This window comes from Bombyx mori, chromosome 5 (assembly GCF_030269925.1).
Source record: "Bombyx mori chromosome 5, ASM3026992v2".
Lineage (NCBI taxonomy): Eukaryota > Metazoa > Arthropoda > Insecta > Lepidoptera > Bombycidae > Bombyx > Bombyx mori.
This window is the reverse complement of record NC_085111.1, coordinates 13,866,933-13,889,732: the sequence shown is the minus strand read 5'-3', so window position 1 is coordinate 13,889,732 and position 22,800 is coordinate 13,866,933. Positions and strand designations below refer to the sequence as shown.

General features: G+C 36.1%; 1 protein-coding gene across 8 annotated transcripts in view; it reads left to right on the top strand.

The window, feature by feature from the left end:
• The window catches only part of LOC101746672 (voltage-dependent calcium channel subunit alpha-2/delta-3), a 28,743-nt gene that overhangs the window by 1,503 nt on the left and 4,440 nt on the right, over positions 1-22,800 (top strand). For 2 of the 8 annotated variants that reach the window (XR_009973241.1, XM_038010953.2), the window contains exons 2-25: positions 471-552; positions 635-1,010; positions 1,503-1,634; positions 1,983-2,242; positions 2,323-2,469; positions 3,637-3,756; positions 4,318-4,500; positions 5,114-5,248; positions 5,347-5,439; positions 6,483-6,509; positions 7,270-7,350; positions 8,473-8,547; positions 9,517-9,621; positions 9,845-9,916; positions 10,753-10,958; positions 12,004-12,161; positions 12,829-12,891; positions 13,340-13,433; positions 16,559-16,663; positions 17,510-17,777; positions 18,463-18,585; positions 20,503-20,628; positions 21,039-21,150; positions 21,703-21,720. Coding sequence is in view for 7 of the 8 variants with exons in the window: in XM_038010953.2 (XP_037866881.2) it covers positions 471-552; positions 635-1,010; positions 1,503-1,634; positions 1,983-2,242; positions 2,323-2,469; positions 3,637-3,756; positions 4,318-4,500; positions 5,114-5,248; positions 5,347-5,439; positions 6,483-6,509; positions 7,270-7,350; positions 8,473-8,547; positions 9,517-9,621; positions 9,845-9,916; positions 10,753-10,958; positions 12,004-12,161; positions 12,829-12,891; positions 13,340-13,433; positions 16,559-16,663; positions 17,510-17,777; positions 18,463-18,585; positions 20,503-20,628; positions 21,039-21,150; positions 21,703-21,720 (3,161 nt within the window). In the remaining variant the exon portion in view is untranslated. The remainder of the gene's footprint in view (positions 1-470; positions 553-634; positions 1,011-1,502; positions 1,635-1,982; positions 2,243-2,322; positions 2,470-3,636; positions 3,757-4,317; positions 4,501-5,113; positions 5,249-5,346; positions 5,440-6,482; positions 6,510-7,269; positions 7,351-8,472; positions 8,548-9,516; positions 9,622-9,844; positions 9,917-10,752; positions 10,959-12,003; positions 12,162-12,828; positions 12,892-13,339; positions 13,434-16,558; positions 16,664-17,509; positions 17,778-18,462; positions 18,586-20,502; positions 20,629-21,038; positions 21,151-21,702; positions 21,721-22,800) is intronic. The other 6 variants (XM_062668771.1, XM_038010954.2, XM_012693807.4 and 3 more) reach the window with 6 other exon arrangements.

Below are 22,800 nucleotides of genomic sequence, written 5' to 3'. Positions count from 1 at the left end.
CCCACCCTTGAAACCGAAATGCATTACTGCTTCACAGAAATAGGCAGGGTGGTGGTACCTACCCGTGCGGACTCACAAGAGTTTTTTTTTATTGCCCTTGTAGGCAAACGAGCATACGGCCCACCCGATGGTGAGTGGTTACCGTCGCCCATGGACTTCAGCAATGCCAGGGGCAGAGCCAAGCCGTAAACTGCCTACCGTAAAAGAGTTACTACCACCAGTAAAAACGAATACTACTAATATGTATTTATTTGGCAAATGAGTCTACTTATGTTAAGCTCATACTAAAGGTCATATCACATTGAAAAACAACTCCACCCATTTTGATGCAAGAATTCGAAATTTCAGTTTCATTAGAGTAAAATTTTCCATGAATATCGTAATTATAAATCAGAAAGAATAGTTGCTTCGCAGCGTAGGTGGGACACTGGTACATAAGCTTGTAATCTCATAATACAGAATATTCACAGGGTGCAGGCGTGGGCAGTCAAACTTGGTACAGAATTATATCATTTTGGTGAGTTTATTACTCGGAAGAAAGAAGTTCAGGATGTAAGTATGATAACTAAAGCAATTAAAAAAATTAACATATTACATTATAGAGGTTTGCTAAGTGTCTTTTTGTATTATTCAGAGTTTTAAGTCCGCGCAAATTGAAGTGCGGGATGGAGAAAAATTAGTACAAAATATGGCGGACGATATTCGAGCCATGATGGAGCTCAAAATTAGTGCCGTTAAAAGGATCGTAGAAGCGGCTGAGAACATGGCGTTCGATAAACAAAATGAACCTGTACCGGAAGATTTTCAATTTTACAATAGCAAAGAAATGGACGAACCTTACGATGATGTATCGTTGACGACCACACCAGAACCGGAATTCAATGTTGATAATTGGATTGTTCGACCGCCAACGAAAAGTGCTCATCTACAAGCGAATCCCCACTTTTCAAACATACCTGTGAACGCCAATTTTAGTAGCGTTCATGTTCCTACCAATGTTTATGCTTGGGGTTAGTAAATATTTTAGTCAAGATATATAAATAAATAAATAAATATAAATATAAATATTTTACTAACAATGACGCCACGTTAACTGGTCCCGTGATAAGTTCGTATAGAACTTGTGTTACAGGTACCAGGTAACGGAAATAAATGTAAGATTTTTATTATACACATACATATATTTAACATACATCCATAACCCTGGAAAAGACATTTATATTTATAATACAAATATCTTCCTTTGGCGGGATTCGAACCCGCGACCCCCTAGTATAGTGACCATGTCACTTACCCCTACACCAGACGGACGTTAACATACATTTAATTTTAATACATTTAATTAAACATACATTTAAATGCCTTCTAAATTATTTGTTGTTTAATATTTTGTTTAAACCTACGTATAAATACGTTAGTTTACATATTATGTTAGAATATAAATTAATTTTTTAAATAATTATTATTTATAAATCACTAATTCGAAATAAATGTTATTGTAGCGCCGGAAGTAATAAAAGGAATACATTGGTCCGAAGGCTTAGATACGCACTTTATCAATAATTATCAAAGTGATCCGACACTCTCTTGGCAGTACTTCGGCAGTTCAACAGGATTCATGAGGCATTACCCTGGTAAACTACTTAGTATTGAGACAAAGATATATTTAGTCATATAGAATTCAATGATTTCTGTACATCTTTCCTTTTTTGCCACAATTCACTACAATCCCTATAAAGATCAGAGGTCGGTAAAACTTGTATTTGATGTTAGTAGTGTTTGCTTTGTAGTATTAATCGACTTCTTATCAATCTTTAATGCCCCTTGTATTCGAAAGTCAGGATATTAATTAATAGGATGGCTATGTGGGAATACAAGGAGAGATGTAACAGATAAGTGAATATTGGCAATCGAAAATTAACTTCGTGTTTTATTGCTTTTCGTGTACTTCTTTGTTTTTCTTTTAACGATATCAATTGCAGCAATGAAATGGCGGGCTGATCCTGTTGATATATACGATTGTCGTACAAGAGCTTGGTACATGGAAGCGGCAGCCAGTCCAAAGGATGTAGTAATTTTGGTCGATCGCAGCGGGTCAATGACTGGACAAAGACGGGATATAGCTAAGCACGTTGTTACGAATATATTGGATACCCTCGGTAATAATGATTTCGTCAGCGTCATGACCTTTGCTGATACAGTCGAAGAAATTGTACCTTGCTTTGAAGATTCCCTTGTTCAGGTATTACCTATATTTACAAACGTTTTGATTAGATTTAATCTAATTCAATTGTAATATGAATTTTGTTTTATTTACGGCAGGCAACTTTAGGTAATCTACGTGAGCTGAAATTGGCATTGGATAATTTTGAAACAATGGAAATAGCAAACTTTTCTGCAGCTTTGACTAGGGCGTTCGAGTTATTAGAAATCTATCGAAACAACAGTGGCGGAGCTAATTGTAATCAGGTAATTAATTTATTCTTAAGAATTTTATTTCATGTCTTCAATTTATGCCATGCTAGTAAGATTGTGCCCTAATTTATTTTGAACCGTTTTGTGCGGTATTTGCCACAGTATATGTATTTGCACAGTATTAGTCTAATTATAATCCCTGATACAGGGGATACTGAGTATTTAGATGTACTCAAAAATTGGAGGTGATGACGTCAATACAAATCTTACTGACAATTGAATTGGGATAGCTGTTAATAATAATATTAGCTTCGAAATATGTAATTGAATAACTGAATCGGGGTAGCTGTTAATAATATTAACTTCGAAATATGTATTTATCATCGTGGAAATTATAATCACAAAAATAGATTTTCTATAGCAGGATTTGAACTCAGCACTCCAAAGTCGCATCTTAAAATCTTGCCTTCTTTATGCTGCTCAGCCCTCAAAAAGCACTTATTGTATATTTTGTAAACATATAAAAGTATAGCTATATTTAGTTATATATAGTTTTTCTACTATTGTCATAATAGTAAATGTAGTAGATAGCGGATTGGCGTTGCTGATGTCCTAGAACGATAGTGACTACTTATTGTAAGCTGTGCCCTAAGATCGCCTGTCTGCTAAGACATAAAAAATTGGTATATAATGTATCAATATCATCATCATCAATATCAAGCGATATCAAACGATTATTACCTATGTATGTGTTGAATAAAGCCAACTAGAGTTATTATCTAGTATAGATATTTAATGTAGGGTGTTTTGAGATTGTTTTCGAAATCAAAACGATGATAAAATACTGGTTCAACGTAAATGAATTAAGAAGAGCCGAGTTATTCTTAACACAAGTGTTTTTGACCATTGTAGTAAATTGCCAATAGGTACAACCCACTGAGTTTAGCATCGATCCGGTGGTAGATTCAGCGAAGCACTGCTCTTGCCAGTGCTAACTATTGTCTCAGGTTGAGCCCGTGAGCTCACCTACTGGTCCGCTCATATCTCTAGAATAGATCTTTAGCCTACTAACGAAAAAAAGGAAATTTTACTGGATGCGTCTGTCAAACATAAAAATAATGATTTTACTGTTAATACTCGCTGTGGATTCCCTGACACCACAATGTATTGCGTCGTTTAAAAAAAAACATTTCATTCTGCATTTTATAACACTTTTTTCAGGCAATTATGCTAGTTACTGATGGCGTTCCATACAACTACAAAGAAATTTTCGAGAGATACAATTGGAAATACGAGACTCCAGTGAGGGTGTTCACGTACCTGATAGGGCGCGAGGTAAAGGTAGTACCATTTCAGGTATTATTGTGTGTCGTAGCCATTGTGCAGCCAGCATAATGTCCTTCCTTCGTTTTGTCTGTCTACCAGTACTCCTAGAACATGGTATTCTGTCTAGCTATTCTACCAACTGTGCAATTTCTCTTAAGCACATTTCCTAAAACCTAGCATGCTATCTGAATCTTGGTATAGTGACCACATTCGACTTAATAAATAATGTTATCCTAGCTACTGAATGTTGCTTTGCATTTTGTATATGTTTTTAGAGAATGCTACTATTTTAGAATTTACTTTATCAATCTTTACTTAAATCAACAATGGATGTAGTGAATCGTTTTATGTATTTATTCGTTAAACTTCATACAGATTAATGTACACGGACATTGTTAATACCTCATTCTCGATTAATCAACTTCCAATTTCAACATTTTGTAGTCTGATTTAATATAGATATAGAATTTTATTGATTATGTAAATTCCATTTAAATTTTTTGCAGATTCATTGCCACATTAGATTTTTTTTGCATTACAATTACAATCGAATACTATAGCTTGAAGATTGTACAGGTTGCTGATGTCAGGGAAGTGAAATGGATGGCTTGTGCAAATCGAGGATTCTACGTTCATCTCAGTACTTTAGCAGAAGTAAGGGAGCGGGTCTTGGAGCACGTTAATGTTTTGGCGCGGCCCCTTGTGTTGCAAAGAGAAAAACATCCTGTAGTTTGGACTCCTGTATATGCAAATGTTACCGTGAGTCTTCATTGTTAATCGTATAAAAATGATTTGCCAAAAACCGACATCATTACTATTTATGAATATCGAAAACAGTAGCAGTCAAAATTTTAACAAAGCTACACTGTATATATGCGATATTTATCATTCTTAAATGTTTCAATAAAAATGAGATGCTGTTCTTCGGTAATCGCATTATTTGAGAACAACTAGTTCGATTTGGCTTAAGCAGTCTTAAAAAATCGCGTCTTATCGTTTATCATGTCAGCTGGTCGAAAGTTCAGGATTAGGGGAAAAGTGATCTAGGAAATAAGGTGTATTAAGGATCTAGGATTATACAATAAGCATAAGGGAATAAGATTAAAACATTCAACACTAGATTTAATAGACTGATGATTAGAGTCGCAATCATGTATTTTATAATAAGTAGTCGGACATGGTATTATTAAACAAAAACCTACGGTCAGATGAGTTGAAACATTCCTGCAACAGTTTATTGCAGATTATGGAATTTTCTGCAGTATTTTAATGAACTTCTTTCTAAAGCAATTTATGAATATGTAGTTACATAGCCATTATTGTTCTGTCGGCGATTTAGCATGGTTTATTTTGTGACAAATCGTTTCAACAGGATCCTAAAGTGGCTGATTATCTGTGGGAGCAACGCGAAAGAGCCGAACAGAAGGAGCGTTTCTTGAGTCAGCGAAGGGACAAGGTACTCTTCAACTCTGAGAAAGAACAGGATCGCCGTTGGAGAATCACACAGGTACTAAGCTGTAGGCTCTTCTGCCAACACATGCATTTCAATTACCACTGAAATGGCCTAAGGACTTATGATACATATTAACATATGCCTTCGTCTAGATGAAACAGGGGCAGTACAGTGAACTAGGAAACTCCCAGTATCAGTTGATGACTTCAGTTTCTATGCCGGTCTACGATCTTCGCCATAATGAGGTGATTGTAATTTCGGTGCATTATTCACATCTCTATATCTCTTACTTAACGTTTATAAATGAACTGTGAAATAATTCTCTTTGATAGTTAAAGTTCTCGTCTCGTTTACTTATAGTTTTTTCCTCCCATCCAAATTCTAAAATCAGTCTTATTAATGCATGTACGAAATTAGGGTCCTGTTCCTTTTAATATGTTTACAGATTGTTTTTACTATTCATACCAATTGGATCGTAAGCTCTTTCAAACTCTGAGATATTGAATGAAAACGCATTTCATTTCCTTAATTTCTACTAATAACTCCGTTTTGTTTGATGATTTCCCCTCAGAACATCACAGAGAATGTACTGATAAATGAAGCTTACTGGGTATCGGTTACCAAAGAGGTACTATTAACACTTAGACTTTGATGATTTAATGTAAAGTTTTTGCAAGATACAAGAAAGTTTTTATGATTTAGTATTTTGGATTTCAGTAACGGTATAATGTTATTTGGCCCCGTTAGTGATGCATCTGCCCTGGATAGATGACGAAAGCGTCGAGGGTGCGAACATGGGCGCCGAACCGGCCAAATATGTTGTTCGACCTTTGTGGCTTGTCGTAGTGTCGTAGTTTATTAATAGCTCGTAGGCGTAGACCACTAGGGTGTTTTGATCAACTTTTCTATCAATAAATATCAAACAAATTTTATATGCAAGAGTTATGGTCACTACACACACTATTCGATAAAACATTACAGTTTTTGCCTGAATGTAGCGATGTCTTCGTAGAGACATTTTAAATAATCGACCTTTAAATTTATAAGTAATGTAAATATTTTAATTTAAAATATCGAACAGCCCGACATTTGACACGTTTGGGGCTTTTGTAATCTATTCAATTTAAACTATCTTCTTAAAGAATGACAAAACTTTTAATGTTCTTACTGACAATTTTAGTTAACTTTTATCTTTGAGCAAGGACCGATGTTAGTGGAGGTTATTACAGAACATTTATCTATATGTTATTATATTTTATTGCATTCATACGTCCACAACAAATCGCAGTCCGTAGAGGAGAATGGACCGAAAGAGGTAGGCGATGTTCACACAATACCTACTGATCTTTAAGACGAATGCTGATGACGTGTGAGCGATGATGGATGCACTCAACAATACTATTACTCATAAGATTCCGGTCTTAGATAAAACTAGAACATCAGCTACGCATACTTATTTTAAACCCATACCGAAATTCTTGGCGCAATATTTTTTTACGTTGTGACTTAACCTATTTTAATAATCGCAATGTTGGCAGATATAAACAGGAATTACAAAGGGTATTCTAATAATTATAATGTAGTGGGTTTTCTAGAATAAAAAAAAATAAAGCGTAGTATGTATTGTATTTTAAAAATCATTATAAACAATATCCACGTAGTTTTGCTAGAACCTGTAACAACTTTTGATAATAACGACATACCTATAAAACGGTTCTATATAAATTTAGAACTTACTAACGGGGCTTAGATGCTAAACGTAAGATTGCTAGAAGATTTCAGAATAAAATTGATTCAATTTATTTAAATATTCGTAGTAAACAAATGGCAATACAGCCAATCGTTTGCGTAGCTAGTGGATTTTTATATATTGACACCTACATTGACACGAAAAAAATTTTTACTGTCATGAAAATATATTTAAAGTAGTCTTACGAGATTATATGGAGTAGACTTTAGAAATATTTTTAAAAATTATTTTAATAAACGTAGAAAAAAAAATTACCAGCTCTGAAATTAATGAACCTAATTATATATTTTTTTTGTTTTTATATGTGAGTTCTCTAATTTTATAGATGCGTATTGCTAAATTATTGGGAGTAGCTGGCACGGACGTTCCCTTATCAGAAATACAAGCTCTAATGACACCTTATAAGGTAAGAGAGTTTACAAAGTACTATTCTTGAAATTAATATGTAATCGTTTCAAATTGAACTCGAAAATTATGAGAAAATCTTTCGTGTATGGCAGGTAATCATGTTATGCCCATTTTTCTTATTTTATTACAGTTAAGCTAAAGTAAAAACTGGTGAGCTTAAATTTGAAACAAAGCTTACAAAGTGTACAAAATTTCCAGTACAAAAGCAATTAAAAACCAGAAAAAGCCATAGTGCGTTAGCCGGATCCTCTCCAAACGTATCGTTAATATTGCAAGCCGTTTCAGCTGCGTTAGAATCACACCCGAACTCGGATTCCAAAACTACTATATTTTTTGAGGTTTCCGTGTTAAACTTAAATAATGAATCTGAAAACAATTGAAATTCAAATCATAGAAAGTCATAAAGATGGATGTTAAAATTTTCTCATCACCAATTCTTGTATCGGCTTAATACAAATTTTATTATAATTCAGTATGGACGTAACTAATATAAAGCATCGGTTCCATCGGTTTCAAACCCTATTAGGAAATACTTTATTACCTAGAATCAAAAAATCAATAATAAAATTGATACCTTATTATTTAACGAAAAGAAAATATATGAGTTTTGAAGTCGTCGTGACATCCGGTGCATTCGTATCTAGCGATGCAAGAGTGTTCGAATCCCGCAGGCGGGTACCAATTTTTCTAATGAAATACGTATTTGACAAATGCTCACGATTGACGGTGAAGGAATAACATCACGTAATAAAAATCAAACCAATTATAATTTGCGCAATTACTGGTGGTAGGACCTCTTGTGAGTCCGCACGGGAAGGTACCATCACCCTGCCTATTTCTGCCGTGAAGCAGTAATGCGTTTCGGTTTGAAGGATGGGGCAGCCGTTGTTATTATACTGAGACCTTAAAACTTATATCTCAAGATGGGTGGCGCATTTACGTTGTAGATGTCTATGGGCTTCAGTAAGCACTAAATACCAGGTGGGCTGTGAGCTCGTCCACCCATTTAAGCAATAATAAAAAATCATGAATAAAGTTAAAATGCAACAAAACTTAAACTTATATATGTATATCGATCTATTTATGGTTTTGGGAATAAATAGAAATAAATAATTTTTAGATTGGAGTCAACGGGTATGCCTTTATAGTGACCAACAACGGATACATTTTGTTACATCCTGACTTGCGACCTGTGGTAAGTGTTTTAATTTCAAATGACTTGCCGACAAACAGTTTTAATCCACGGTTAATATTTTAAGCAAAAGTTGCAAGCGGTAAAAAATTATGTACTACCAAGTGTAAAGATAGTTTCCGAAGTCAAAACGGTAATAAACTATTAACTAAAGTCATCATTTACTAAACTGAGCCAAGTTATTTGTGTACGCAGTTTCATAAGTTCGTATTTCGTGAACACAAAGACAGCTGACAGTTACTTTGAACTGTGAGACATTACGTGAATAATATAATCATCAGTTTTTTATCACCCAACCTACCGAGAAGGATTCCAATACGACCTGTACACTATATAAATAAATATAAGTTAAAAATAAAAAATAACTGCTATTGGAGTAAGGCAAATTAAAAAATTCAATTATAACTTTTTTACTTTGACGGTTCTTGTCAGGATATTAAGCGTAAAGAATCACACAATCACAAAGTAAGAATCACAAGGAGGACTGGATGACATATTGAAGATCGTGGGAATCCGCTGGATGCGGGGTGCGCAGAAGGGTTCATGTCGATCCTTGGGGGAGGCCTATGACGGTCCGTATGTTGACGTCTCTGGGCTGATGATGATTACGAATAAAATTATTATATTGTCATCAGTCCTTGATAGGTGGGACATTTCAAGTTAATCGGACAACTTAAGCTTAGTAAAAGTTACGTTAAAAGATTCTGTTACCATAGCATTACCCAGATAAATAGATAGACAGTATTGATTACCTGTACCATTATTTTTGATACTGATTAGCTATTAGCAAAGGTAATACTAATAAAAATATGTCAAAAAAGGTAATGATGCGAAGCAATCAAACATTTCGGCTTGATCGTAGAAAAAACATTGTAGTAAAGAAAACTAAGACTCCAATCCTATGTCTCAAGGTGGAATGATAGTGACAGGAATGACACACCATTACTATTATGTACAATTTAATGTTTGCAGTTTCAACAAATCCTAAAGCCGAGCTACAACAGTGTGGATATGATTGAAGTTGAGTTGTTTGATGATGACCGAGGACCTAGGAACTTCAGCAAGGAGCTAACTGCGGTACAAATTCTTTTTTTATTTTTTTATTGCCTTTGTTGGCAGACGGCATACGGCCCATCTGATGGTGAGTGGTTACTGTCGCCCATGGACTTCAGAAATGTCAGGGGCAGAGCCAAGCCGCTGCCTACCGCTTAATACTCTATTCTGTTCATCGAGTAACATTCAGCGCTAACACAAATATATTTTATATTTATTTTACATTTTTGGATATTGTTTGTTTCAGCTCCGTAAAGAAATCATCGATCAAAAGACAGGCAATAAAGTGATGAACGTCAAATATCACTTGGATGACATGGTAGGTTGATCATTCAGATGGAAAACTATTCGAAAATTATACAAAGAACAGCGTACAATGTGAAAATTTCTCATGTTTTATTGTACATCGAGAAAAACCTCAAAAACTTACGAAATAAGCATGTTCAAAAGCGTGATTATCTGAAACATTACTGTTTTCCAAGTAAACCTCGAATTTATAGATCAAGTACTAAATGATATACATGAGTCGACTATTATCAAAGGCGGCAATCTGACTTTTGGACAATGATTGGTAAATCAGAAAAACGAATTATTGACTTTGTATTCCATCGGCAGTCACAAAACTCTTCTGAACGACATCTTAGATAAATAACAGGTTAACTATTAACCTTTATTTAATGCAGGTTTTGAACCGTATTCTTTGAAGGAGACGATTATATTCAAATCAATCTGTATTGACATATCAATAAAAAAAATTTGTCCAAATGCACAGATTGCCACCTTTGATAATAGACGACTCACATATCTACTTAATAATAGATTTTAGAGAAGTTTAATTTAATAAAAAGCGTATATAATTATATCAATTTGCGTGACTTAGCCCGAGGACACATTAACAATCTAGAAATATCTAAATAAATATCGTATTTACTTGTACCAAAACTTGATACTCCCCATTCCAGTTTTTTAAACATGAAACTTAAATCTCTTATCTTAAGAATGGTCGGTGGCACGTTGTGGTACCAAAGCGGTTCAGTAATTACTAAACCCTTAGCGAGCTTATCTGCTCAATTATATGTAAAAAAGACATGTAAATTTTGAAAAACTGTACTTTATATATAATAATATGACTTCAATATTAATTTTGATTTCCAGAAAAGAGTATCGCGAGCTAAGAAGCATTACTTCTGGACGGGCATCAGTGACTCACCGTTTACTTTGGTAGTTACGATCCCCGAGAACTACGGACGTCATCGTATCACACCTCCCCCGACGGATGATATTCACCGCTTATCGCTCACATCCAAGAACATATCGGCCCGGCAGTATTTATCTGATAAATGGAGCGTCCACCCTGATTGGTAAGAACTTGAGCTTAACCTGCCTCGTCAGAGTATTTTAAAAATGTTGCGAGTTCAAACGACGCTAACTTCTTCGGTTTTTACTATTACAAAGAGAAGCCCTTCCATTGAGTTGATATCTTTGATCAATAGCTATTTATTGTTTATTTCATTTAGGCTATCAGAGATTAGGTAGGCAAAAATTAGCGTATAGTGTCTATGTTCATGAGTCGACGTCCCGTGATTTTTGCTAAGTTTGACAAATAAACTTAAGGCCTTCTTCTTCATCTTCTCGCTTCGGTTTCCTCAATACTGAGGGTCGTGACCACTTCCTCGTAACAAGAGCTTATTCCGGATCATTCCACGCCATTTGCTCCTATCTGCCGCCGAGTGTAGAGCATCGTGAACTGTGGTGTCGAGGGTAGTGCGGACCTGGTCAGTCCAACGTGTCGGGCCTCTACCTCGTGGTCTTCTTCCGTCTACCTTGCTAGTGACCGTTGGCTTTTCCAAGCTGCCACTATTTAAGACCTACTTGATATTAAATATATGTTTAGCAAAAACTATTGTCCGACATAACAGATGACATTGATACAACGTGTGATGGCTTTGAATTTTGTGATGTTGTTTTATTTTTTGGGATAAAAGTCACGTACTTTTTTACTTAGGAAAATTGGTACCTGCCTTCAGGATTTTAATCCAGGAATACGACTAAATAGATCGGGTATCTTCTCCGTCACGTAACGGACAAACATTTTGTTGCCAATTTGCCATAAATAACTGTACCTTAACAAAAGTTATGATTGTTTTTAAATGCATTAAGTGTACCTTTAAATTTCGATTTATTTATTGTATATGAACGGCACAATTCTTTTTTTTTTTAATTGCTTAGGTGTGTGAACGAGCTCACAACCCACCTGGTGTTAAGTGGTTACTGAGCCCATAGACTGAGATATAAGTTCTAAGGTCTCAAGTATAGTTACAACGGCTGCCCCACCCTTTAAACCGAAACACATTACTGCTTCACGGCAGAAATAATAATAATTCAATTTACGCATTTAACTTTGAGGTTGTACTGTCGTCACTACGAGCGTACTTTTTCATCGCCCGAAGAAGAGTTGCTTTACTTTTTGGAGCGCGTTGCGAAGCCAGGGTGGAGATGGCCGGCGAAACCTAGACCCCCGGAACACCACAAGAACAAACAAGGCCACGAACGACATAACAATGGTAATGTTTACTAGAATTGAAACAGCTGCAATCACTTGATAGTTTAGTGTTCTTAAATTGAGTACTCATCTACTCATAAACGAACTCATGGCCCATCTAGTGCTAGACTAACTGAGCCAATGGACTTATAGTATATAATTAAATATTTACTGGTGGTAGGACCTCTTGTGAGTCCGCGCGGGTGGGTACCACCACCCTGCCTATTTCTGCCATGAAGCAGTAATGCGTTTCGGTTTGAAGGGTGGGTCAGCCGTTGTAACTATACTTGAGACCTTAGAACTTATATCTCAAGGTGGGTGGCGCATTTACGTTGTGGATGTCTATGGGCTCCAGTAACCACTTACCACCAGGTGGGCTGTGAGCTCGTCCACCCATCTAAGCAATAAATAAATAAATGCCAATACCGCCACCTACTTAGACCTGACATCGAAGTCTCAATTGTATTGTGTAAGGGTTGTTCCACCCTGCCTGTTTTTGAAATCGGATTGCATAACTTTTTTGATCGAACTTACATGATAAAGTAAAGCTGCACTTTTTAGCATCAGCTAACGTCTCTGCGTCAGAAACGTAGTATGCAAACCCTATTGACAAATAAGCTCATTAAGTTGTTCGACATATGAAAATACCCCGCAATTGTGGTTATAAGAGATTACAAATTATTTTTCAGGAACACCGGAAACTAAAGATCGGAACAAAGTTACAAACAGCACTCCCAGAAATGAATATTACTGTAAGTACAAAGTCTATTTTCGACTATTTTACTGATAGTGTTAAGTAGACAGAGCTATTTTAATCGAATGAGATGAAAGACTTAGCCTTTTGTAATAAAAGCTCGTCCCACCTTTCGAATCGGAACCAACGAATCCACCGCGGCAGAAAAAGAGCTGAATCGTAATACAATAAGAATCACTCACTACGGGAATTAGAGACAGGAGTATATGAATTTAGGAAGGAAATGAAATCTACCTACCTAAATTTTACGTTGATCGTTACCGTATTATTTATCTTTATCGTATCTTAATTGAGATATTTTATTCGAGCTATAGTTACAACGTAGCGTTTTTTTGCAATGAAAATTATTTCTAAAACATTAAACTACACAATTGAACAGGAGTTAGATTTTAACTGACCTAGATAAAATGTATTGAATCATTAAAAAGTCCTATTTTACGATACAGGTGACCACGGCTTGATGCAGGCTCTGGTATATGATGCCAGAAACACAGCATGGTTCAATAAGAGTATTTTGGATTCGGCTTCCGATGAAAAAGCGTAAGTATATAACACTACTTGTATGTAAACAGAGTTTATTTATATTTTGCCATACTATCGAATCACGCTTGCAGTAAATTTTAATTTTCGAAATAAATTGCTATATTGCATTAATCGGATAAGGATCGATGTCAAGAGTGAATTGTTGACTCCCAATTGTGGGATTTACGGGGCACTTTCAAAAAAATTGAAATTAGAATAATAATTATTATTTACTGGGACACACAGAACATTTAGATTTTTATATCAGATCTTTTTGGTGCACTGGTCAACCAAATTACTGACACGATAAGCATTTTCATAAACTAAACCAAGCAAATGAAAATGTTTATTTTGTGTTAGTTTATGTGTGTATAAATGAGTCGACTATTATCAAAGGCGGCAATGTGACTTTTGGACAATTATTGGTAAATCAGAAAAATGAATTATTGACTTTGTATTCCATTGGCAGTTACAAAACTATTCTGAACGACATCTTAGATAAATAACAGGTTAAGTATTAACCTTTATTTAATGCAGGTTTTGAACCGTATTCTTTGAAGGAGACGATTATATTCAAATCAATCTGTATTGATATATCAATAACATTTTTTTGTCCAAATGCACAGATTGCCACCTTTGATAATAGACGACTCAAATACCCTTTCGGTTTTCGGAGCGGCTCCGTAATATAAAAGTATTTTATGATTTCGAAACGATTGCTTTTTTTTAGCATAATAGAAAATATTAGTAGCATTTCTCACGCACATTAATTTATTTTCAAATATGTATGATTTTGTGATTGTCACCTGGATAGCCCATTGACAAAAGTGATTGGACTATTGCCGAGGTAAAGTACCTTTAGATTACAAATTACTTTACAAATGTACTTGTTGCATGAACGAAAAAAAGTAATTTCTCGGACCCGATTTTAATGTCAAATATTCTTTAATAGTATTTAAAAGTAAAATTTTATAGGAATGAAACTTAAAAATTAAAAAGAAATCTGGTATATAGAATATAACACTATATTTTAGACAACTAAATATACGAGAGAACTATTAGTTATATGTAATAGCAAGTTTTTTCATAGTTGATAATAAATATCCTTTGATTGTGTAACTAAACAATGCAGCCTCGGAAAGGTTTGTACGTTGTAAGTACATGAAGCGATTAACGGAATTGTAGTTGTGAGTATGAGAAACTGTAGTGTTTTAGCTACAGTTTACGAAACGCATGACGGATAAACTTATTTCGCAGACTACCTAGTCTTGCCATAAATACTGACACAAAGGAAAAAATATATATTGCAAATAACATTTATTACTTTGACTGTGTGTTAGTTTAATACATAAATATAAAACAATTTAAAGTATAAAAAGCTTATTCGAAATGGTCTCCATTGGCTGCAATACAGTCCTTTAAACGTTGAGGCCAGTTATCAGTAGAAGCACGCACTCTTTCCATGGGAAAAATTTTCACTGCCAATCGTACGGATTGTTTTAGGGACTCCAAATTATCATGGCGTTTAGAGCAAGCTGTACTCTGTAATACTGACCATAAATCATTATCCAGCGGATTAAGATCGGGACTAGACGACGGCCAGTCTTCAGCTCATGAAGTCCGAAACGTTCGTTTCCAACCAAGACTGCGTAGACCGAGTTTTATGATTTGGCGCCGAGTCTTGCTGGAAGGACCATTCTTGATTATTGAACATGGTGTTGTTAAGGGGCTTCACTACCTTCCCAAGAATGGTATCTTGATACACTTGTGCCGATGTTTTGATACCTTTTTCACAAAAGTATGGCTCAGTCACTCCTTCATAGCTAATACCCAGCCAAACCATCACTGAAGTCGGATAGTGCGCATGTTGCACTCTGTCGACTAATTGGGAAGCTTCCTTAGAGCTTTGAGATAAATACGGTCATTTTGTTTGTTAAAATATTGCTCAATTGTAAAAAAAATCTCATCCGTAAACAAAATTTTTCTATGACCTCCCTTTGCGTACCGCTTCAGTAGTTGTTTCGATTTTACCACCCTATTCTCTTTTAAATTATCAGTTAAGAAATGACCAGTACGTCTCTTATAGGCTGCAAGTTCTAAGTCATATTTTAAAATACGCGACATGGTTCTAAGTGCTATCTTCATGTCCCGAGATAAAATCTTTTGCTTTCCGACAGGATTTCTTCGAATTCTTTCCCTTACTGCTTTGACCACCTTTTTCGTACGAACACTACGTGGACGGCCAGATCTTCTTCTGTCACAAGCAGAGGAGGTCTCATTGTACCTATTAATAGCCCGGTACACAAACATTTTACTAATACCAAGCGTATGGAGAGTTTTAAAAATTGCATTTAGCTCCATACCTACTTTGTGTAATGCAATCACAGGGATTTGGTTCTCTATCACCCCACTCCATTTTAATATCGCAAAATATTGTACAATGTATTGGCGCCAAAATGAGAAAACTCAATGAGCAACCATATAAAAATGACAGATTCCAAATTCAAATGTAATATTTTGTTTATTTTTAATTGTAACAGTATTTATGGCCAGACTAAGTATATGACCAGATGTTTGATGTCGAATTATGTTTTTCATTACTAAAGAACAATCTTATATGGAGTACAAGTTGATTTGAAGAACAAAACACAGCTAAAAATCCAACCAAAATAACGCTATCGTAGCATGTATTTATTATATTATTATGAATGTAGCAGTTGTAAACGGAATGAAGTGTACGGAGTTGAAAACCTTAATTTAATACTTTTCGACGGTAATTTGTAAATTAAATCAGTGTGCTTAGTACGAGTTTATTAACGTTCTCGATAGCGTAAAAGTTAATTCATATTTGTATGGAATGGGATCGTTTGCCTACGTTTGCCGTTAGGGGCGCTGTTCCAACTGCATACAAAATTGGTTTAACTTTTACACTATCGAGTACGTTAAAAACTCGCACTAAGCACACTGTTCTTGATAGCGTCGCCCTAACTTATCGCTTTTCGATGGTCGATGGACACTTTTTTATACACTAGAGTAGTAAAAATCAAGAAATTCTTGGTATACAATTTTATTGGTTTACAATGTATTTAGAGTTTCACTAAACACGAAGCTCGCAGTCCTAATCACAAACGAATTGATCACAGGTCTGAGTTCATTCAGCGTTTTGGATACATCGTGGCATTTCTGTCAACTCACAGCGGATTGACCCGATGGCAAACTCATCCGCCGAGGGAGCAGGATAACGTTAGGTGACTCAGTTCAGCTTCATGCTAGTTAGTAGCTATTGTTTCAAGAAACCCAGCAACAACGGTTATTTCGACTTCGAGTTGCTTAGTACGAGTTTTTTAACTTCTCGATCGCGTAAAAGTTAACGCAAATTTGAATGGAATTGGAACAGTGCCCCTAGCGGCAAAATTAAGGGCGCTGTTCCAACTTTGTACACAGAGTAGTGAGTAATTAGAGATTCTTCACTACGTCACAGATTTCAGTACATTGTGCTCCAAGGGAGAAAGACATTTCCTCCCGCGTGTTTGCCACGCAATTTTACACGCGGAAGGAAATGTCCTACTTTTTTACCGCGGTGCACATACTATTTTTTCTCCTACCAGGCCGAAAGTTCGTGGAGTACCGAGCCGGGGTCCAGGGCCGAAGCCTTGGCCGGGGTTAGGGGGGCGAAGCCCCCCCTTCTCATAAAAAAACAATCTAACTGTTTTTTTTATTTTTATATAAACTACTACTAATTGAATAAGAACTGTCTGATGAACTCATCTTTGTTTAATACTTCACTATTAAATTTTATTGCCTTTTGTTTATCTCACTTTTACACTAAACACAATATTGCAAATATTACCCGAGCACAACAATGGCGGAAAATTTTATGTGCGTGAGAGCAGACGTAGACACTAACGCGCATGCGCACTTGTCAGTACCCAGGGAGGAAAAGTTACACTTTCTTCCCTGTACAGCGGGAGGAAAACCGAACTTTCGGCGTAGGTAGGAGAAAAAACAAATTTCGCTACTCTCTAATTAGACCTCAATAGATTACTTTTAATACTTTTTTGAATATTAGTACCTATATCTTTAAATATCTTCAGGGCTGAATTCGGAAAGCAATGGCCCCGTTCGATAGATGAAGTGTGGTATCGACGCGCAGTCGAGCAACATTACGTGGATCCCCTCAGCTACGTTTACAGCGTTGAAATAAACACAGATAAGTTTCCGTTGAATATCAGTAATGCTGTTGTAACTGCTTCTCATGCGGTGTTCCACGGAGACGGCTACAAGAAAGCGCCAGCAGCCGTAGTCGGGTTCCAGTTCAAGCACGAACGTCTTAGCGAGTGGTTTGAGAATATAACTTCGTCGGTAAGTTTTCGGGAGGATTGTACAATAAAAAAAACAAATGAAGTACTTACTCAACCAACTTTTATACTTTGATGTAATTTTAAGCACTTACCCATAAAGAGTAAATAAAAAAAAAATTGCTTAGATGGGTGGACGAGCTCACAGTCCACACCTGGTTTTAAGTGGTTACTGGAGCCCATAGACATCTACAACGTAAATGCGCCACCCATCTTGCGATATAAGTTCTAAGGTTTCAGTATAGTTACAACGACTGTCCCACCCTTTCAAACCGAAACGCATTACTGCTTCACGGCAGAAATAGGCGGGGTGGCGGTACCTACCCGTGCGGACGCATAAGAGGTCCTACCACTAGTAATTACGCAAATTATAATTTTTGCGGGTTTGATTTTTATTACACGATGTTAATCCTTCAACGTGGAAGTCAATCGTGAACATTTGTCGAGTACGTATTTCATTAGAAAAATTGTTACCCGTCTGCGGGATTCGAACACCGTTGCATCGCTAGATACGAATGCACCGGACGTCTTATCCTTTAGGCCACGACGAGTTCAGTCCGAATTTCATTTCTTTTAACCATAAATAGTTTAATATACAGGGACCTATATAAATTATTGTTGTATTATTTTGTGTATTTAAATTCGTAAATTAAAGAATAATTTATATACAATGACCGGACGTGCTTTAGTGTGAGCACAACAAGGAATGCGTGACTTGTCTCTCGGACACCTGGGACTGTTACCTCGTCGATAACAACGGTTGGATCGTCGTCAGCGAGGATGTTACACAAAATGGCCAATTCTTTGGAAGGGTTCGTTTATTTTCAGTTTTAATATAAAGTATCCGTTTTCATTTATTTATTATTATTAGATAGAAAGTCGAAGGAACTCATGGACGGTATTCGAGGTCAGTATCAATTTCATAGTTTAACCAGTGTTCACTTTACACAAGAACGCATGAGCGCTTCACGCCACAGAAATCTGCGGAGGGACTTCGGTTCCCTCTGTATTTTGTACCGCATGTTCCATGGGGAGTGCTCTGAGGAATTGTTCGAGATGATACCAACTTTTTTGCCACGTACCATCCGGCTATGGAATGAGCTCCCCTCCACGGTGTTTCCCGAGCGCTATGACATGTCCTTCTTCAAACTAGGCTTGTGGAGAATATTAAGCGGTAGGCAGCGGCTTGGCTCTGCCCTTGGCATTGTTGAAGTCCATGGGCGACGGTAACCACTCACCATCCGTGGTGGGCCGTATGCTCGTCTGCCTAGAAAGGCAATAAAAAAAAATTAAAAAAATGGGTAGAGAGATGTAACTTACCAATGGCGGATTAATCAAAATTACAATACGCCATACCACCACTAGTATTAAATTGATATTAGTTTATTCAAAAGACGATTCATAAATAGCTTAACCTTTTACGGAATGTCTCAATGGTATAAGTAAAAGACTCTCCACAGAAAAATACCTACATCATTGTTTCGGTTGCACGCAATGTGAAACAATTGAAATCGGTTAGTTCAAGGACATTGTTTAATATGAAGCAGGCAACGACCGCCTTGCTTTGCTTTACAATGAGTGCTACGAAATATGTGCTGTAACTATAATATAACTTAGAATCTGAATATTGCTTTTCATTATTTTCTACTATATCTAAGATGTGTATTTTAGCAATGAAAGTGAGTGATAGCCGGACTCATGGATACCAAAAGCATAGGAAAGTTGCCTACGGCCGAGCCCCTTGTGCTTAGTGCGAGTTTTTTAACGTTCTCGATAGCGTAAAAGTTAACCCAATTTTGAATGCAGTTGGAACAGCGCCCCTAGCGGCAAACGTAGGCAAACGATCCCATTTCATACAAATATGAACTAACTTTTACGCTATCGAGAGAACCACTGAGTTTCTCGCCGGATCTTCTCAGTGGGTCGCGTTTCCGATCCGGTGGTAGATTCTGCGAAGCACGGCTCTTGCTAGGGTTCGTGTTAGCAACATCGTCAGGTTTGAGCCCCGTGAGCTCACCTACTAAAGTTAGGGTTACGCTGACATAGCCGCTAGGGCTATCAGCTTAGGTAGGAAAAAAAAAAAAAAAAACGCTATCGAGAACGCTAAAAAACTCGCACTAAGCACTCTAATATGTTCTTTGAAGAAGACATGTTATGTATTATTGATTAAGACACACCGATGAAGGAAGTTCAAGAGCCGAATGGTACGTTGCAAAAATATCCCTGGAAATGCACCGTGAAAAAATTACGTTTTCGTTGAAGTAGTTTGTAGTATTGTAATCAATCCCTTACTCTGATTTTCCTCAAACTTGGTCAAGTAGGGTAAGGTGGGTGAAAAATGACCAGTATAATTTTATTGCATGCATACATAAATATCACCAAATAGTTTAAGAGATTTTCAATTTATTAGCAATTCAAATAAAATTTATCAATAGCTCTGAATTGGATAACATTTGAAATTTACTGGTGGTAGGACCTCTTGTGAGTCCGCACGGGTAGGTAGGTACCACCGCTCCGCCTATTTCTGCCGTGAAGCAGTAATGCGTTTCGGTATATAAGCCGTTGTAACTATACTTGAGACCTTAGAACTTATACCTCAAGGTGGGTGGCGCATTTACGTTGTAGATGTCTATGGGCTCCAGTAACCACTTAACACCAGGTGGGCTGTGAGCTCGTCCACCCATCTAAGCAAAAAAAAAAAAATTGTATTCTATAATGCAAAATTTCAGATTCGTCCCGATATAATGACGAAGCTGGTCGAAGACGAAGTTTACAAAGCCGTGCATATTGTGGACTATCAAGCTGTCTGCTTCCGAGAAAAGAAAACCACGAATCCTGCTTCAAAATTGATGACGGTGAATATAACGATCTTACATTGATTGTATTTGTAATATTATCTAATTATGAATTCTAATACATATTACATTCATTGAATTGTTTATGTCCAACTGTCCACGCACCGTGTATCGGACTGTGTTAAAAACATGAAAAAAATCTGGGTACTTCAAAATTCATCAGACGGAATTGTCTTGGCTTTACACCTGACATTGCTGACGCACATGACCACCCCTCATTATCTGTATAGTCTAGTATATCTGTAGCGACAAAAAAATTAAAATAATTCCTTAAAAAAGTTTTGACATAAATTTAATTTCAAACTGGAACATATTTCAATTTCACAAATTTTTTTTTGTGTTTGCATACCTAAACTACTGTACGAGATTTATTTCGATGGATGGTCAATCAAAGTATTATAATGTTGCAGCCGTTGCACAATTTTAAGATCATAACGTCATGGTTTGTGTCTACAACTTTATGGTTTTACAATTCGATCGCTTTAAGTCTCGCTCAAGCCTCCAGCTACTCTTTCGACGATGGTAAGTGATTTATTTACTCCAGTAGCTTTTGTTGCAATATTGATAGAAATCAATAAATATATTAATGAATATATATGACGCTAACTGTCGCGCATGTGGAATGTACACGTGTGAATTTATTGTGTAAGTGTCTAGTTACCAAAGAGCATATCCCAACAATCTGCTTTAAATGTACCCAGAGGTTTTAAAAGAGAAAGTGCACTACAAATGTTACTAAGAAATAAATACTGTCCATTGTATGGCAATCATTTTACAGTGTTCTGCACAATTGTCAAAATATTGGCGAATTGCATGATCACAATTGTTCTTTTTATAAAAATCGATTATTGCTGAACTATTGAGTATTTTGTTCTCTCAATTAATGTTTGTTACTCAATAGGTCTATCGTATCGAGCAATTGGGCAGCCTTATCTTTCTGTTAGATTCTGAGCGAGCACTAGTTTCACAAACTATTTAGATCACTATAAAATATAGAAGTCAAAATTTGTTGATGGAGTCAACAATTGGACTTAGATGTTTGACTAAAGTAGTAATGACTCCATTTGTTTTCAGACTATGTTACACCCACCGGTGAGTTATAGAGCACTGTAGAATTTACATATAGTCATTTAGGTACAGACTTCAAGCGTTTTTTTTATGTAAACCACAAATTTTTAACATCCTAGTTCATGCTCTAAATATTTGTGGTGGGTAATGTTTCTAGTTGGCACGGGATATTTATTACTGTTCTACTTATTATTATTTTTCCCTACCTATTCGTTGGTAGCCTATGCGGCTATTCCAGCTACGCCCTCACGGGTAGGTGAGCTCACGGGCTCAATCTGAGAGAATTTGCTAACAGCCCTAGCAAGAGCAGCGCTTCGCAGAATCTACCACCGGATCGGAATCGCGAGCCACTGAGAAGATCGCGCGCGAACCTCAGTGGGCTTTCTACTTATTTTACGCGAAGCATCGTACGTTCTGATTTGAAGGAAATTCAATTAGGACTTTAATCTCACGCCTTTACGGACTCAAATACTCATTCAACATCTAGCCATCGTCAACATTCACGTGAGCTCACCTGGTTAATTTTAGTTTGAAAAAAGATACAAATACCATTCCATATTTTCAACGTATAGGTATATAAAAGTATAAGGCCAACATTGAAACAACGATTAAATATACATTACTTTGCCTGTTTCCACTATTTCGATTTCTTATATAGATAGATGTAGATGCTATATCATTTTCTTTAAATACCTTTTAAGATTTCACAAGTAACAATAATAGTTCTGAATTTTAGTGACTTCATTTCGTAATGCACTTTAGTTTAATTTTGTTTGGAATATAGGTATTTTATTTACCCGATATTACTTATAGTGCATCACTAGTTTTCATAAAGAATTTGAGGAAAAGATTTTCATATCGAAAATCAATTGTTGTTTTGTAGTCAATACGTCTGAATAAAACTTAACATTATATATTAAACATAATTGAATTTGATATTTATGATCGTATTCTTCTGAATATATTTGACGAAAAATAAAAATGCATTTGTAAATGTTAAAAAATAATTGAAGTCGTGGAACTGAAAATTCCATTTTGTATAAATGGAACTTTGGTCCAACAGACCATGTTTATTTCGGAGATTACAATCCACGAATTCTACGA